Below are 18,292 nucleotides of genomic sequence, written 5' to 3' on the forward strand. Positions count from 1 at the left end.
CAGAAGTGTAGAAAAAATGTGAACTTCCCTGAATATATTTAGTAGTGTCACTTGGCATTAATAGATAAAAGTGTTTTAATTAGAGTTATAAATAATAGGGGAGCTGGCGAGGATTCACTTCCCGTGCACAGGGCTTGTTCTCTCGGATCATCACTGTCAGAGAAGAGCAATTGTAGGTCTCTTTCCGTGGCATCGCGGTGTCAACCACTGGCAATTAAGACAATCCTAAGTGCAGGATTTAGAGAGTCAAGAAGGCGCCAAGTTCGTTAGAGGTTAGTCTGAAAGAGGAGACACTTTCTATCAAGTGTATTCTGTTGTCACCTTTTTATTGAGGACATGTATGGGTACAATTTGTAAAGTCTATTCCACTGACGTTGCTTTAAGGAACATGTAGCTATAGAGCAAAATCAAACTGAAATCTGGGTTTCTTGTTTTAAAGCAGACATTTAAGTCATTAGCTATGTATTTAGAAGAAGACGGGAGGAGTTTCTTTAGGGTGAGGGATTGTGAATGTCAAGGGAAGACCTTTCCTTTCTGAAAGATTTTCAGAAAATAGGAGCCAAAGATACATATTTAAAAGGTTCTTTTCTAAATGGGGTTACAGCACGTAATTTAAGACCCCATAATATGCCTGTGGCAATGTCTTCAGAAGCTACCAGAAAAATCTGAACTCCCACTTCATTTTTTTTTCCCCCTGGTGAGGAAGTCTTGTATCTTTTAGAAACCATAAATGCTTAGAAGAAGTTATCAATCCAAGATGTATTATAAAAGATAATCGTATTTTAAAATGTCTCCTGCTAACATAGTAAATGTGTAAAAGTTTTCTTAAGGACAAAATATTTAAGTGATTAAAAACAGCGCTTCTTTAAACAATTTGGAAACTCCTTCCAATGCTATGTAGCGATGATCTCTCTCAGGAGGATACGGGTTAATGGAGTTCTCTACTTCCCGAGGGACAAAGTTGAATTCATTTAGCCCCCAGAGAGGCGTTCCTCAGGCCCCGCGCCTCACTTCATCCGGGCTTGTGGGTCACGTGAGGAGAGTCACCACTGTGGGATCCCAGAAAATCATTACTCCTGCTCCTGGGCGCTCTGCTTGTTCCATTCAGAATGAAGCCCCTTATAGATCAGAGCAGTTGGAGAACTGTGAACTGTGGTTAATTAGCTAATCAGTGTTGGAAAGTGCAGTAGCTAATAGTGGGGAGCAGAGTGCCACCTCCTTCTAAATCCCCAGAGGCTACTTGGCCTCCAGTTGTCTCCCTTCCCCTACCTCCTCCTTCCTTTATCTCCATACTGCAGGCATAGACAGCATCTCCTTCAGTGTTTCACACGGTAGCTCGCTCTTTCTTGCCCTTAAATATTGCCAGAGAGTTCTATTATACTTTCCTAGCCTACCCCTGTTCCTGTTCTCCAACAGAACCATTTTCCACCTTTCCTTTCTCCGCACGTTTCCAATAACCAGCCCCGTTCTCCACTGATGACCTTGCCACATACTTCATAGAGAAGAATAGATACAGTCAGACAAGTACCCCCTCATCTTCTCGTCTTTAATTTCTCCAACCCAACTGCTTATGTACCTAAGGCACTCTGCCTTCCCTCCCGTTACAATGGAAGAAGTGTCCAGAAGGGTCCACGCTCCTCTTTCAGGCTAGTCTCTCCAATTGTGTCCTAATCTGTTCGCTCCTTCTCAAGGACTTTGCTTTTACAATCATCCATTTTTTTTCTTTTGCGATACGTTTTTTTCCCCTCTCCACTGAGTTATACCCATTGGTATATAAATATGCCTTAGTACCATCCCTCTTAAAATACAAAGGAAAACCTCGACACCACGTCCCCACATCCTATCACCCCATCTCTCTGCTCCCTGTCACAGCGGGAATTGTTTATTCCCTCCTGCATCCGCCCCTCCCACTCTCTCCTCAGCACACTCGGTGAGGTGAGATTCACATCCACAGCATGCCACTGAGACAGCTCTGTCCAAGGCGGCCGATGGCCCAGATGGCCTAGGATCGGCCGAACCCAACCGATTCTGCGTCCTTATCTTACTGAATGGGTGCTTTCTCCTTTGAAACACTTTCTTCTCTGGGCTTCTGGGACACCATGCTTGCCTGATTTTCCTCCTGTCCTCCTAGCCACTCCTAAGGATTCAGGGGTGGCTTTGCAGTACATGATGTGTGATACATCATATGCCATGCTATCTGGACTGTGGACTCCTCACAAAAGAAACTGTAAATGGTCTTTTGGTTCAGTTTCATCTTAGGAGGACTAAGGTGTGAAATTAGTTTTATAGCTGAGGCCTATAGTACATGTCTGCTACATGTTGTATAGGAGTTGCCTGCTTCCTCATGGTTTTTTTTTCTATTGAAGTCTAGTTGATTTACAGTGTTGTGTTAATTTCTGCTGTACAGCAAAGTGATTCGGTCATACATATCAATACATTCTCTCTTAATATGTATTCTTTTCCATTATGGTTTATCATAGGGTATTGAATATAGTTCTCCATGAAATAACTCTTTTCCTCATGTTTGTATTAGTTAGTACAAAAATCAGTTTGCGTTTCCCATGCATTTAAAAACCGTCAGCAGAAGAAGAGGAAATGTACCCGGGATTTGACAATTAGCATCAGTGAGAAAATGGTCCATGTGTAGGAGGGAGAGAATTGAAGTTCAGATGTGGATACTACATATGGACCTGCACACAACATAGCCATTAATGTTGATGGGAGTGCAGTAAGTAGGGATTTCGTGGAATGAAGACTTTAATCTTAAATGGTCCTTGGTTTCGGTGCTAGGACTTGGATGGGACAGAAGTGGGTATCCCGCGGGCCCTGAGGAGGCGTAGGCATGCCTAGGAATTTCAAAAGGCAGGGACCGTGGCTGGGTTGTAGGGCAGACACGGAGAGCAGACAGAAGGCTGAGAAGAGCACAGGCAGGAAGGGGCAAGCAGGTTGGGTCGGAGTCTGGGAGGCCGGCAAAGAGAAGGAGGAGAATGCAGCTTGAGTGAAAGCAGCGGGATTAAGGCATCTGGGCGAGAAGCCTGGAGAATGTGGGAGGAGGGGCTCCGTCCCTGGGGAGCCTCGCCGCAGAGAAGGCACAGCTCGGGCATGTGTGTACTGGCAGCGGCAGCCGCCAGAGCCGCCCCTACCCAGCCCCGGTGACCAGAGGCAGGGCGTCCTGGGGGAATGTGGGTCAGGCAGCCAGCCTCTTCCAGAAGGGCTCTTGGTTTCTTAGGGTAATCTTTCTAGATGTGTACCTTACTTTTCTTTAAGACTTTCACCCTCCCTCCCCGTTTATAGCTCACTCTTCTATAGAAACTAGTTATTAGACCAAATAAATGAACAGTGAGCTAATGGCTATTCAGAGCCCACTGAATTAAGTACTCTTCACTTCAAATTCCATCTGCCATTAGGTCCTCTCCGCTGATGATGGGCCTTTCTGCATATGCATTCCGCCGTTGCCCATACCTAATGTAATCAGCGGAGAGCTGCCCCCATAATGAAGCGCATCGCCCACCCTTCCCCTTCAGCCCCCCTTCGCTCTCTGTTGTCTTGCCCCCTCAAGTCCCATCTCCAGCCTCCTTTGTCACCTTCAGTGAGAGCCGCCAGATGGAGCAGCCTGAGGCTCGGCCCCTGAATAGGGTTTCATAATTAGCGACATTCGCAAGATGTCATGGGGGCCAACTTCCAAGGCGACTAAACTATGTACTCAGTGGTTCCAAGGTTCAGGGTGCTGACAACTTTCCAAGAGCCTTAGAGGGAACTTAGAATAAAAGGTGTTGATGGAGACTTCAGATGCACCCACTGCCAGGCTAAGGTGCTTTTATATGACTCACTTCATCTCAACCTCACGACAATCCTCGAAGTGGAATTTTATTCCCCTTATATAGATAGAGAAACAGAGGCTCAGAGAAGTTCAAGTGTCTTGACCAAGTTCACAAAGCAAGTTAAGTATCAGAGCTGGGATTAAAATCCAAGTCTCTCCAGCTTCAAAGCCCATGCTCTTTCCCCTACCCCTTTATGCCCTCAGAAAACACAGTAAATTATCTCACTGATGTGCTCAAATAAATAAAATGTGATCGCTGAGTCTTCCTTTTTAGTTTTAGTTCCATGTAAGGTTCTAGACACAGGGTCACTTTGTGTACTTGGCTTAAAATGGCAAGTGGTATATTCCTTTGATCTTCATGCTCTACTTTTTAAAAATTTATTTATTTTATTTATTTATTTTTGGTTGTGTTGGGTCTCCGTTGCTGCGCACAGGCTTTCTCTAGTTGTGGCGAGCGGGGGCTGTCATGCTCTACTTTTTATTGCTTCTTTTCTTAGAGTGAATGGTGAATATTAGCTTGTTTTACATGGGGTATTTTGACCATGTGACACCCTTAAAAATTAGCCGGCAGCAGTATTTTAAATACCAACTCCTTGGACACCCAGGACTTTTGCTGTATTAAAATGAAATGGGAATATGAGCTGGTTGGCTGTACCATGTAACTGTTGTGAAATCTTCTTTGTTTTGATTAAAGTTATATCACCTGAGGATTTCTGTCTGCAGTTTATGTTAACTGTTCCCGTTTAACCATAGACTCATGAATACAAACTAGAATAGGGACGGGTTAAGGTGAGGCAGGAAGCAAGGGACAGAAAGGTCTTAACCTGAACTGGGTTCGTCCTTTTCCAAATTGGAAAACGGGGACTCCCTGGATGGGGAGGGGAAATAAAGGGGTCTCAAAGCGAGTGCAAATAGGAACTTCAGAGGCTGCTGCTACTTGTTTGGACAAATGACCGATGATGGGGATTAAACATTTTAAAAAGCCGGAAAACTCATTTGCTACTAGAATATCATAACCTGAGTTTTCATTTTGTTAGTAATGCCGTGTCAGGGGATCTCTGTCTCGTCAGTGAGTCATGGGGATGAACGGGGCAATTTGTTAATGAAAATACAAATGGAATTAGTTTGGAAGCTGCCAGCGGTGTCAGTCGTGGATATTGTTTAACTGGGCCGGTAGCATGGATTTTGGTGTTAGTGATGTGTCACTCAGTGTCACTTGCACTTGTTAGGAGAATCCAAGCGTTCACTGGCAATTAAACTTGCAATTTGTGAGTTTTACTGGGCGAAGTCTTTGTCAAGGTGGAACATGCCTAGAATAGTGGACTTAGATGGCCAAGTTTTGTGGGAAAACTTCAGGGTGATTTTAGAAAAAAAAAAAATGACCTCTTTTCCCTCGCAATCACTTAATAAAAATGTACTCAGAGACACGCATCTCGCTCTACTGGGTTAACCATGTGATGATCATGATTCTTTTAATGTTTTACATGAATCTTCGTGTTTTCTATCAGTGTCTCTCAATGCCACAATCAGGGTATTTTTGATATCTTGTATTACCCTAATCGCCAAGAAGTATGCTCCAAACTGATTAATTCCAGAATGATTAAAACATCCTATGCAATTCATTTATTGTTGCTGCAGTTAATTGAATATTTGATGATTTAAAGGTACCCTGATTATTTCCTAAGATATGTCTTTATCACCAGGCAGATGATCTGCGCGTGGTCCCCGTGTGGCTACATGGGGTGGCAGCCCGCACTGTCACACGCCGAGAGGGTAGGCACTCGGGAGGGCTCTCAGTCAACTCAGCACCTGCCCGATGGGTGCCTGCCTTCCCTGGCCCGTAGAGGACCCCATCCGTGCCCAGCCCGAGAGGGTCGTCTGGGGCCAGCAGTGAGAGCACAGCCTCCCTGGGCGGCGTGCAGCTCGCTTTCTGCTCCCGGAGGAGGGGGCGGAGAGGGGGATGCACGAGATCGCCGGCTCTGAGTGGCTAACTTGCGCTTTGTGGACTCTCTGAATACTCAAGAGTGCATTGAAAGGGAGGCGAAGGTGGCTCCGGAATTAAGCGGCAGCTTGGCAACTCGTCAGGCGGCAGTTCTAATCCCAGTGTCACCACTACTTCTCCTCCTGTCACACCTGTCCGAGTGACTCCTCCATAGTTCCTGTGAGAGGACGGGGCTGTGAGAGACAGACTGACAGACAGACAGAGCAACTAGGCAGCCGGGGCTGAGCCCCAGCCTGAGCCCGGCTTCTGTCCAGAGCGCAGCGTGAGTGACCTGGGTGCCGTCCCTCAGGGGGCTCCGAGCCTGCAGCGGCCTCAGGTGGCCCCGGCACTGCTCGGCCATGTCCGATCCTTGGCCTCTCACCCCCTTGTGGGCCGAGGACTGCGAGGGGGACCTCGGCGGCTGGGACCTCCTGTCGGACATGGCTCTGTCCGTGAACCCGGTAGGTACCCCTGACACCCAAGTCAGACCTCCTGTTCCGTATTGTCTGTTTCCCCTGTAAATGTTTGTCTCCCTCAATATGCGTGGAGTCTCGAAGGCAGAAATTATGTTGTCTTCGGTGTCTTTAAATCCTCCCCTTGGCACCATCCTGAGCACAGTGTGAGCTCAATCAGGATTTGTTGTCTAAAGAAGTAAATGGGAGAACTGATGAATAGGCGGACGGGCGAATGAATGCGATCCTATTACCCTTGTCACCACCTTACAATGTATGTCCCAGTGGGTCTCAATTGTTTGTTTTCCCGTCCCATCTAGACATTTAACTCCGAGAGAAAGAGGCCAAGTCTGATGGTTCTTTGTGTCACCGACCCCCCTCGCCCAGCACTGTTCTAGGCACAGAGGAGATGCTCGCTGGTTAATTCAAAAGCACTTGCAGGGGGGGAAAAAACCACTTGCGGCTCAAACGAGTTGTCTTGCGGTGAAAAGAGCAGCGGGGCAGGGCTAGATGACTTTGCGGGACTGGTGACTCCATGTCAATGCTGGATTCCAGTATTTTCTAAAAAAGAAAAAAAAATCTGCACGCTCGGTATGGATGCATATTTATTTGACTGTCCGTGTCGGCAGAGTTCTTCCCCAGAGTCCACAACTCTTTCTATTTTGACAGCATTTCCCCATAAGGAAACGGATATTTATAATACCAGGTGTAGAGATGATACTTGCGGTTGGCAAGAGTGAGTCAGATCTTACCTTGTGCAGACGAGAAGACTGGGCTTCGTAATAAAGCAGTGAGGAGACCAGCAGGGCAGGGGCTAATGACCCAACGCACCATGAGGGGCTTTGCAGGTTACAAAGCACGTTCACATACCTTATTTCATTTGCTGCTCGCAGAAACCCTTGTGAGATTTGAAAGGAGCAGGTATTACTGTTATCGTCCTTTTATTTTACTCGATTTTATTTTATAGTTGGGCGAACTGGAACTCAGAGGGGTAAGGTTGTGAAGTCCTGTTCCCAAGGGGAAGGACCAGCCTCCCACCCAACTCTGGAGACTCATAGGCAAATGTTCTCACTGTGTCTGCATGTGGCTGATACTTTTTTCCCACTTTTATTTCAGAATTAACATTTGTGTGTTTGTGTGGCAAAGGGAAAACAAAGACCTTTTCCTGAGAGTTGGGCAGCCCAACAGATACAATGTGACAACCACACTGAAGATTTAAGTCTTGGCTGTAATCATTTTGACCTTTGTGTTTGGGGAAGGTATATGTTAGAAGTTCAACAACTGTCTTGGAAAATACGGTTGCTAGAGCCTTGAGCAATGGAATGAGATTTTTTTTAAAATTTATTTATTTAGTTAGTTTTGGCTGTGTTGGGTCTTCGTTGCCACGCGCGGGCTTTCTCTAGTTGTGGCGAGCGGGGGCTGCTCTTCATTGCGGTGGCTTCTCTTGTTGCGGAACACGGGCTCTAGGCACGCGGGCTTCAGTAGTTGTGGCACAGGGGCTCAGTAGTTGTGGCTCGCGGGGTTAGTTGCTCCGTGGCATGTGGGATCTTTCTGGACCAGGGCTCAAACCCGTGTCCCCTGCATTGGCAGGCAGATTCTTAACCACTGCGCCACCAGGGAAGTCCTTGGAATAAGATTTTATTTGATGTTAAGAATAATCAGCTGAGTTCTGTAATCCTGTAATATGTTAGACCAGCCTCTCCTAGTGTACATTCTGCAAACACCCATTCTATGGAATGGTGATCATTGTTAATCGGGAAAAAAAAAACACATGAAAACTAAAAACCCAACAATCAATAGTCAAAAAAGTTGGGAACATCCTGCTTTAAACCAATTACATAGGTGTCTCAGAGCCTTTAAGCTGCATCATGGGTTGCCAAGAGGGGGATGGATGGCAGCGTTTCCCATACTTTTTTGGACACGGAACCTCTCATTTTGCAGGACTGGTGTCCATGGGATGTTCTGCTTTATAGTACTTACCATGGTAACAATCGTCCATTACCTATGTGATTCTTCACACCCGCCTTCTTCCCGAGTCTACAAACTCCATGAGGGAGGAAACTGTGTCTCCTTTTGCTTCTTTCCGTTGTGTCTTTGCCGATCACAAGCCTGGTGGCACAGTCCCTGGCCCTCAAAGAATATTTGTTGAATGAATGAATGAATGAATGATCTCTGCTAGACCAAACCACGTGTGGTTCCCTATCAGGAGCCTGTATTTAAGGTTCTTTACCATGTCTGCCCAGGCAATTTGTCAGCCTTTCCTTCTACTGTTCTTTCCGCTCAGTATTAGAGTATTCGTGTTCTTGGAAGGGTGACTGTATAATTTGTCTTCCGAATCAGGACATTTTTGAGGGTGAAAAGGGACACTGTCAGTAATGACAGCAGAATAACATGTGTACACTGGAACCACACTGGATAACCCAGGCTGGATGGCCCCCTCATTATTGTTGACTCTCTAATCCCCACTGGGGAGTTTATGCTGCTTGGAGCAGGGACTTTTACATGGAGTAGGTAGTCAAGGTAGTCGATAAATATTGGTTGAAATTAATGTATGTACAGTAGTGACTGTTACGCTCATTTAAGATTTACTGATGATTGTAACATGTATTTTTTAAGATTGAGGGAAACTGGCGCCATATTCTCTTCCCCATTTCCTCAAATATAGTTGTGTTTACACCTTAATCTATCAGAGTAACTAGGGGATTAGGACTTAATTGCCCTTGCGAGAGGCCTGGAACCTACAGCCTCTCTGGCAGTGCTGTCTTTACAGGACTGGCCTTTTACCTCCCAAGGCAGTGAGTGAAAGAGACCAATGGTCTCCCTACTGGAACTGGAGGGAAGTGGAGGTGATCAGATTGCTATCGTGGAGCAGGTGAAGGTGTGAAGGAGAGAGTTCGGAAGGTTTGGGGGATGCCCGTACTTGCACAGGTGACATCACACCTGGTAGACCTTCCTCCAGCTGGTGGTCCCACCCTCAGGTCCCTCATCAAGCACAGCTTTAGAGCTGGTGTTTCACTTTGGCGTTTGGCTTCTTGCTTTCACTGACTATGGAGCTCCTGAAGGAAAGGGCATGTGCCAGACGCAGAGTCAGTACTCGGTACAGTTCTGCTAGTTGCTTGAATTTTGATTGATTAGGAAGGTGTCACACTGAGGAAAAAAGCTCAGGGCATTCACTTTGTATATTTGTGAGATTCTCTCTGTAGGCATCTGATTGGACTCCTGAGTTAAAAGGGGACTTCAATTAATCACAGAAGTGTTTTCATATAGGCGTCCTCTTTTACAAATCTGTGATTATGAATAACATGGTAAAGTATGTCAGTGGGTGGAAGAGGCCTCAAAGATCAGGAAGGCGAGCTCCTTCTTTGGATGGATGAGCGAAGTGAAGCTTGGGGGACAGGGGAGGATGGTTCCGTGTCCCAGAGCAAGTCAGTGACAGAGCCAGGCCCTCTCTGCATCTTGTACTGTGGTCTTACTGCTTCAGTAAAAGAAAACAAAATTGGCCGTTTGCAGATATTTACTGCTTTGTATTTAATAGGGGAAAAAACCACATGTATAGCTATATTTACTTCCTTTACAATTTTTCCTACAGGGTAAAATATTATACAGCATGCTTTTCTGAGAATAACTAGATTATGCTTAATTTTCTTTTTTTGTTTATTTTGTTTTAGGTGAGCCTTCCCAGTGACCCAAGCTGTGTTGAAGAAATCTTGCGGGTGAGTTTAAACCTTTATCTCTCTGCCTTTTGATAATGAAGCAGTCAGTCTGCTTAAGCTGTTTAAAGTCATTCCTCTTCTGTTTCCGGGAGTGTCTCATTTCTTACCTGGTCTTCTTGCTCTCTAATCAAGCTAGTCTCCTGATCTCACCAAGCTTCTGTCGCCTTCTTGCATCCTTCTGAGTGTTTCTTTTCAGGGCTGAACAGAGACTCACCACCTCCTTTAGGAAACGTTTCCTGTTCAAGCATCCTACCCGCAATCTTTGCCTTTCTGTTCTCTGGGATCTCAGGTCAGCCTCATTGCTGCCTCCTGCTATGTTGCTGATGGGACATGGTCATGGAGATTGTGGCCTACAATGAGGGGATGAGAAGTGGCAGGGTGGAGGGGAGGAGACGAGGAGAGACCTGAGAATGCTGGCAAGTTGTGGGAGATGGTACTAATGGGAGTGAACTGGTGCATGAGAATGGCGCGGAGGCAGCACAGAGCTGCAAAAGGTAGCAATGACCTCTCCCAAAGCACACGATTAAACTAAAAGGAGAAACCAAAGCCAAGGCAGAGAAATGTATGTCCCGTCTCTGGCTGTTGGCATCCTAAGGCGTTGCGGTATATGAAGAATAGGAGTCATGGGAGTGAGTTCTGTCTCCACCATTTGTCACTTCTGTAATTTGGACAGATAACTTCATCTTTCTGAATCTCCCTTCCTTGTCTGTAAAAGAGGACAATAACGCCTGTCCTAATTCCCTTATAAGCTGCCGAGCGGTATCTAAATGCTCCTTACTATGAGAAATGATCAGTGTGGCCAGGAGAAAACCATGCTGGCTTTCCACTGGGGAAAGAAATCCATCTCTGTGCCAGAGGAAATTCTTCATCCCCTTTCCTCACCTCCCCAAGTCACCCCAACTCCCCCGACACTCTCCCTGGTAAGTGTTGGAAGCAAACCCTGTGAAAATGCAGCCAAAGGAATAAGAAGGAGTAGAAACCTGTTTACCATTGAGCTGACCGGGCACCTGATTTCCCCAACTGTGGATATTCGTGCACCTTTTCCAGCCCAAGAACATTGTTACTGACTGTTAGAGAGAGGAGTCCCATCCCTCTGATCAGAGATGAGACGATCTGAGTTAGGGGTGTACTGGCTACTTCGGTAAGACTCCAGGAACCCCTCCATCATCTCTCCCTGGGATCCAAGGGCCGGGCGGGGGGAGTGTGGGCCGCCGCCATGAAATCCACAGCGTGATGCACCCTCGGAACCCAGCCGCTTGCTCCCTGCATCCCGCATCGGGTGGAGACGGTGCAGATGCACCAAATACACCAAATACTGTGAGGGTCGTGGCCACCTGCCTTTTAAAGAAAGGCGATGCTGAAAGAAACCTCTTCCTCTAGCCCCTACAGTAGTCTGGCTTTTCCAAATGAAGTCAGTGGTCTTTTCTGAACCCTAAAGGAATGCCAGACCCGTTTCAGAATCACCACCTCATGTGTGACAGTTGGAATTCTCCACTTCAGAGCAGCCTGGCCCTGGAGCCTAGGTGGCCCACACAGTGACTGAGCGAGGGGAGCCGGCTGGACACCTGGCAGAGGCTGACGACTCCAGGCTGCTGGCGAAGCCACTTAGAGAAACAATAGAATGTCACTTAAACGCGCAAAGAAAAGAAGTAGTTGCCTTAATAAGCTCATAAAAGGTAGCTCCCTTTGAGAAAGTAACAAAAGTCTTTCTGTTGTTCTTGAAAGAGAATCTAGGGGAATGGGCTTTTTTTTTCTTTTTTTTCTTTTGAAGGGCTATACATTGTATAGAATTCTGGGCTTTTTGTTTTGTTTTGTTTTCTCGACAATACCATTAATGAGTGGGCTTTCCTTTATTTAAGAATGACATGTTTCAATCTCCATGCTTGGAATAAAAATCAGCTTTCTGAAGTCTATGCCTCAGATTTTATGACTACTTCTTAAAACTTTATAGACCACATTACACGGCACAACAGAGTGCTTGCTGGACATTTTTGTTACGGCACGTTCACGTTCCTGTTTGTCTGAGGGCCTTGGAGCCCTGCAGACGATCCCACAGTAAGTCTGTTGGTCACCTTGCTCCCCATCTGCCTCCTCCTCGCGGGGGGCGGAGGTGGGAGATACCTTTCCTCTTTCTGGCCTCCTCTCCCTGATCCCCTCAGTGCTTTTCCAACCAAGCAGAGTCCAAAGCGAGGTCGTCTTCTCTCCCTCACTGAAGGGGACTCTGCAGAGGCAGGTGCTCTGGCCCAGGGATGGGAAAAGCTGGCCGCCAGTTGGTCCTGACGTTCCATCACTTCCTAGCTGTGTGGCTTTTCAATTTCCTCGTCTGGAGAACAGGGGGTCATTCTGCACCCTTGCACCCCCCTTCTTCCTCCGTGAACGAGTCTGTAATGTGTACACACCGCTGGCATGTGTAACGGGGAGAGAGCTCCGTCTGTCGGCTCGCCCAACTTTCCCACCTCCCCGAGTCCCCCTTTTGTCCCTCTACAGCCCAGCAGGCAAAGCCACTTCATCGCACATTGGCACAGACCAAGTAGGCCACGACTGGCCTCTCCCCTTCAGACCCACTTCTCTTTCCACGCGCTTCTGGTTCTCATTCTACCCGGGAGCCCACCTTGTCTGGTCTCCCGGGGCTGACTTGACCTGATATGACGAACTTATGTCCCTCTAGCACGTGACTGCCTTTCAGAGTACTTGAACCTCATTATCTTATTTTGATCATAGGAACCATGGGTAGTCCCTTATTATTGGCGTGGCCAAAAAGTTCGTTCGGATTCTCCGGAAGATGTTATGGAAAAACCCGAATGAGCTTTTTTGGCCAACCCAGTGTTTCAGCAGATCGGGGCCCAGAGAGGTTATACATGACCTGCCACCCTGGGTGAGGCTTGTATATGGCAGAGGCACAAGGAGAATCTGGTCTTCGCTTTGCACTATACCTGTCAACCACCCTGTCACAAACCTACGGTGAAAATCCCTGGATTCAAAAAAAATTGCCTCAGATGCTTGGCAGACTTACTTCTAGCAACTCGAACTGGGAATACCAGCAAACCAACAAAATTTGAGCCGGTTTTAGGAATTAATTCTTTCTTCCGGACATCTTGAATATTTTCAAATCTCATTTCAAACAATAAAATAATAACAATAACAAATTACTGCTACTAATAAAAAAATAATAGTAGTAATGTGCCACTTTATGCAGGCAGAGTACTTAAGTACATTATGTCATTTACTTTTCACAACGGAACTAAAAGATTTTATTATTAGTTACTTGTTATGGAAACCCAGAGAGGTTGAGTAATTCGCCCTCAGGGCAAACCACCGGCTCTAACAATTCTCATGCTGCCCACTCCTTCTGTTCTCTGTTCCTGTTGGCTTACCTGAATCCATCCTTATTTCACAAGCTCCGGGTCTCTTTTATGGTTAACATTACAATGGCATCAACCAACAGTTCACTTCAGCTTCTGTTGTTTCCTTAATTCCTACACACTCAGTTATGCCAAAATAATTCCACGTAGTTTCTCCAACAAACCAGAATTCATCAGCCCACAACACCTTTCCTGCCACCTGCCCTTCTTCCACAAAACAAGCTGTGGAAATTCAGCTGGCTTTGCTCCTTGTCAAGTATATTATTGCTTATTATAAATTTTACAGATCAGAAACTTAAAGGCAGCAATCTGTGCAGCCCAGCCCAGCCTGCGTACCTGTTTCCATCAGCATGCCATTTTCTCTTTAGACTCAAGCTACCCTCGAGTACAAACAGAAATGAAAAATAATAATAACTCTGGCCCTAGTGATGGCGTTCTGCAGTTACAATTCATCTGTCATATGAGGGATTCCTAAACTGCTCATATGTAATAATCTGGGCCGCAGTGGCGGCTTCTTTTCTAGCTCTGCAGGGTTTTATGGGTCCTAGAGTAATCATTTCTGGAAGAGTTAAGCCAAGGAGAGCAGTCTGCACTAAATGCTGCTAGCTGAGGATGGATGTTCAATGATTATTTCTCCTGCAGTGGTATGATTTATTTGTTCTTAGCAAGAATTGACTTAAAAATATCAACAGACTATCAATTAAATCCTTTCTAGAGTCGCAAATGCAGATACAGCACTTCTCTTAGATTTGACGCCGAACAGATTGTGTTTCCTAGCTAAGTACCTTCCGTAGTTGATAATTTCATAAGCAAACATCTGTATGGGTAATTCACTGTTTACGAGGGATGCTGAATTTGCTAGCTAGGATTTAGGGAACTTGATTTGATAAACTGTCGTCTTACAGATCTCTCCCTGCCGTACGGATCAGGTTTGTAAACACCGGCATGGGCACCTCTTTTGATTGCAGCGTGATCTGTGTTTACAGCATTCTAAATTATGGCAATTCTGCTTATTAGGTCTATGTTTAAGTGCACAGTTTTAGTGTGGAAAGAACTTACCAAATAATTAGAGGACGACCATGTACAGTACTTGCTAGTTTTTACTTTTAAAGGGGAAACGAATGAAAAAGCCCATCTTAAGAGTGAGAAAAAAAATGGATTGGGGAGCAAAATTGATCAGACAATTACGTCTGAAAGGAATTTTGATTATATTATCATAACTATGCAGCATAATCAAGCACCTTTCAGTAGAATTTCTTTGATAAATTTAACCAATAATTAGGCAATTGATTTTATATCCTGTCAAATTAATGTATAAATAATGTTCAAATTGGAATCATGCAAACGATTTTCTACATAGCCGTCTTAAATACTAATCCTCCTAGGATGATTCAAAAAGCATCTATCCTATTCTGGTGTGGACTTTCAAAATTATAGTTTCTTGAAATAGTAATATAGTGTTCCATCCAAGAAAGACAACAACTGCTAAATATAATTTAGACTATAATTAACATTAACACTGATGGAGTCAAATAAACGGACTAACTAATGATTGCACCCTCTGCTATTCTGATGACTAGTTCTTACCTAATGACATTGGGAAATATGTAAATTTGTCAGCAGGTGAAAATGCCCTTGACTGGGTAAATTATGTGGAGTATTACCTTTTCTGAAGCTAACTCAGAGCACTAATGGACTTAATACGTAGCATGCATGTGTGAGGTGAGCTATTCATGGAACCAAATTAGCCCATAAGAGATATTACCCATTATTTGCCTCCCAGTAATCATTTCCTCCTTTCTCACACACAAACCAACCCAGAAGAAAGATGCTAAATTTAATGATAACAACTATTATGTGAACAATGTAGGTAAGCCGTCCAGCGGGCTTCCAAATGCACTTAGAGCCTGTAAAGCAGTTTAAATATTTTCATGTGGAATCTGGGGGTTTGCAGCTAGTGTATGATGTGAATTTTAAATGATTATCCAGACGTCATTGGGTAAATGAGTAACGTGGGTAACGAGGTGACTGGCCCAGTGAATCATGGGAACCTGTCAAACCTGGGACATGTCAGGGAAGAGATGATGTCAAATACCAGTAACTTAGCAACTCAGCATTTAGCTGTCCAGGGAGCGAGCAAGAGTAAGCCCTTTAAAATAGCTGAGTAAATATATGAGTCCCTATATATCTTGGGTGTGCTATAAAAATAAGCCTGTTTTCTGTCAACTTGTTTCTTTTTGAGAATATGGTGATTTATTATTTTCTATTGAGTTGAATGAAAGCAGGTGAGAATTTAAGCCACGTGTAGAATTTACACCTGCTTTCTGTATCTTGGATGTACAGGGAGGGTAATGAAACAATGTATTAGTTTGCCAAAAAGCAGTCTAGGCATATCTGAAAGAAGTAATAGCTTCCAACTGTTGTTTAAGAACCAGTTTTTTTGTCCTAGCCGTGCTAGCGGGATTGGGTTGGGGAAAAATTTCTAATGCAAGGAGGTTAACCACTCCATGTGCATCTGTGTAAAGGTAAAACCAGTGTCTCTGGAAAATGCATGGAGAAAGTAGCCTCTCAGAATCAATTTGGTAGGCATCTTCCAGTTTTGAAATGAAAGCACAAAACAAGGCTTGCCCCATTCTCTTGTTACTCACCAAAAGCATTATGGAGAATGAGAAAAAGAAATGTAAACTCCGTAATTGCTCTAACCAGGAGACATCCATAAGCCTAAATCACTATTTTGTACAGATCAAACAGGGAAGAATCCAAGAGATGATTCCCATGGTCATGGACCTGGGGCATAGATGATGAAGTACTGATTTTCAGTATAAGAGGCACACCACAAAAGGCAAAAAAGATATTGCAATAATGGGCATGGGTGTGAAGGTTTGTGATGGGAGCTTCCGTGGACCAACTCTGAGACATGCGTATTTTGAGAAGTAGGAAAGGCAGAACTGGATGAGAAATTACATAACTAATCCACATTTGTGGAAAGCACGTTGTTGCTGAGGCAAGGTGGAAGAGAGCCAGAGGCTGCTTTGAGAGCAGCTTGCAGAGCGTCTCTTGATAAGGCAGAAGTAAAGGCCGAAGCACTGGGTGACACACCCTGGTGTTCAGAAGAGAATTCCTGCTAGTCTGGTAATAGTAAGCCATGGCCGCCACTGCCACAAACATATCCTGCAAATAACTGATCCAGGAAGAATGCGTGTCCCTAAAAAATTAGTAATAATCAAAAAAGGAATCACTATGAGAGCTATGCAAAACTTTTAAAAAATAGCATATGAAAAAATGTAGCAAAAGAAACGTTGCTAGGGAACAAGTTAAAGCTATGACCAACGTAGTGGCATGAATTGTTTAAAAATGAAGCAGTTTTATCTAAAAAACAAGAGCCAAAGCAGTGATACAAGAGCTTAAAGATGCTATTTAAAAAGTACATAAATAAAGAACTGCAAAGTAATGGATTATGAACAGAAAATCATTAGAATTAGCACATTTAGGATCTGTTTTTTTTCTAAATGAAGGAGTAACAGCAATAAATAATTTGTTAGTTATCCTCATCAAGAAAAAAAGGGCAAAAACACAAATACATAAAACAAGGAATGATAAAGAGAAATAACCTCTCAGATACAGAGAAAATAAAATAATCACAAGTGGCAATTTACTCACCTCTGTACAAATAAATGTAAGCATGTAGATGAGGTGGACGATTTTTCTAGTGAAATATAATTGACTGAGACTGACTCCAGAAAAGAGAAAATCTAAACAGATTTATCACCATCAATGAAATGGAGACTGGTCCCACCCATTACTGAAGTCATCACCCCCAGAAGGGGTTTCATAGGAAAATTCAACCAAACCATTAAGGTATAATATAGCTCAACTGTTCCAGAACATAGAACAAGAAACATTTGCAAAGTATTTTTTTAGAAAAGCTAAACTAGTACATAATATTGATACCAAAATCTTACAAAAACAGTATATAAAAAAGAAGATTACAGAATAATATCACTTGTGAATATTGATGCAAATTTCCTTAATGAAATACTAACAAAGAGAATCAGATAGTATTTTCAAGGATATGCAGCATGACTTAGTGGGTTTTGTTCCAGGAATGTAAAGCTGGTTCAATATTAGGAAATCCATTAATGTAATGTCTTTTATGAATAGAATAAGAAAGAAAAAAACTACATGATCATCTTTGTAAATGCTAAAATATACTTGACAAAACTCAACACTTACTCTTGATAAGACAGAAGAAGATGGAAACATCCTTAATGTGATAAAATATATCCACCTCAACCCAAAAGCTAGTGTCACATTTCACAGAGAAACTCTAGAGACATTTCCATTACAGTCGAGAAAAAAGATTAGGTATTCTTTATCATCCTTATTATTTAATATTGTTCTGGAGGTTGGCCAAGGTGATTAAACAATCTAAAGAAATAAGAGGTATTAAAATGGGAGAGAATGTGTAAAATGATTATTATTTGTAGATTATATATATTGTTTTCCTGAAAACCCCAAGAGAAATAACCAAAATGATTATTATGAACAATACAATTCTGCAAAGTTTCAGTATGCAAAATAAATATATAGAAATTGTCTTTATATGTAAGGCAATCAACTAAAAGATATAATGGGCAAAAAGACTCCATTTATATCTTATGTGTTCATTTACAAGAAATGTGCCAGAGCTATATGAACACACTAAGTCACTACGAGAGATACCAAAGCATATTTAAACAAACGGAAAGTCATACCATTCTGAGATAGGAAAATGATATTTCAAACATTTCTATTCTCCCTAAGTTAATCTTGAATCCTTACCTCACACCACGCAACAATATTAGTTCCAGATGTATGAAAGATTAAAAACAAACTCATAAAATATTAGAAGTAAATATGGGAGAATTTCTACATTTTTCATTTCCTGCCTGTCTCCTGATAAGCTGGCAGGGGTAGGAGGCAGT

At 43.7% G+C, this 18,292-nt stretch overlaps 1 protein-coding gene across 2 annotated transcripts in view; it reads left to right on the forward strand.

Annotated features, from left to right (window-relative positions):
- Positions 1-18,292, forward strand: part of AFF2 (AF4/FMR2 family member 2) — a 487,741-nt gene that overhangs the window by 284,612 nt on the left and 184,837 nt on the right. For both annotated transcript variants that reach the window (XM_036840574.1, XM_036840575.1), the window contains exon 4: positions 9,922-9,966. In XM_036840574.1, coding sequence (XP_036696469.1) covers positions 9,922-9,966 — 45 coding nt within the window. The remainder of the gene's footprint in view (positions 1-9,921; positions 9,967-18,292) is intronic.

Source organism: Balaenoptera musculus, chromosome X (assembly GCF_009873245.2).
Source record: "Balaenoptera musculus isolate JJ_BM4_2016_0621 chromosome X, mBalMus1.pri.v3, whole genome shotgun sequence".
In the NCBI taxonomy this organism is placed as follows: Eukaryota; Metazoa; Chordata; class Mammalia; order Artiodactyla; family Balaenopteridae; genus Balaenoptera; species Balaenoptera musculus.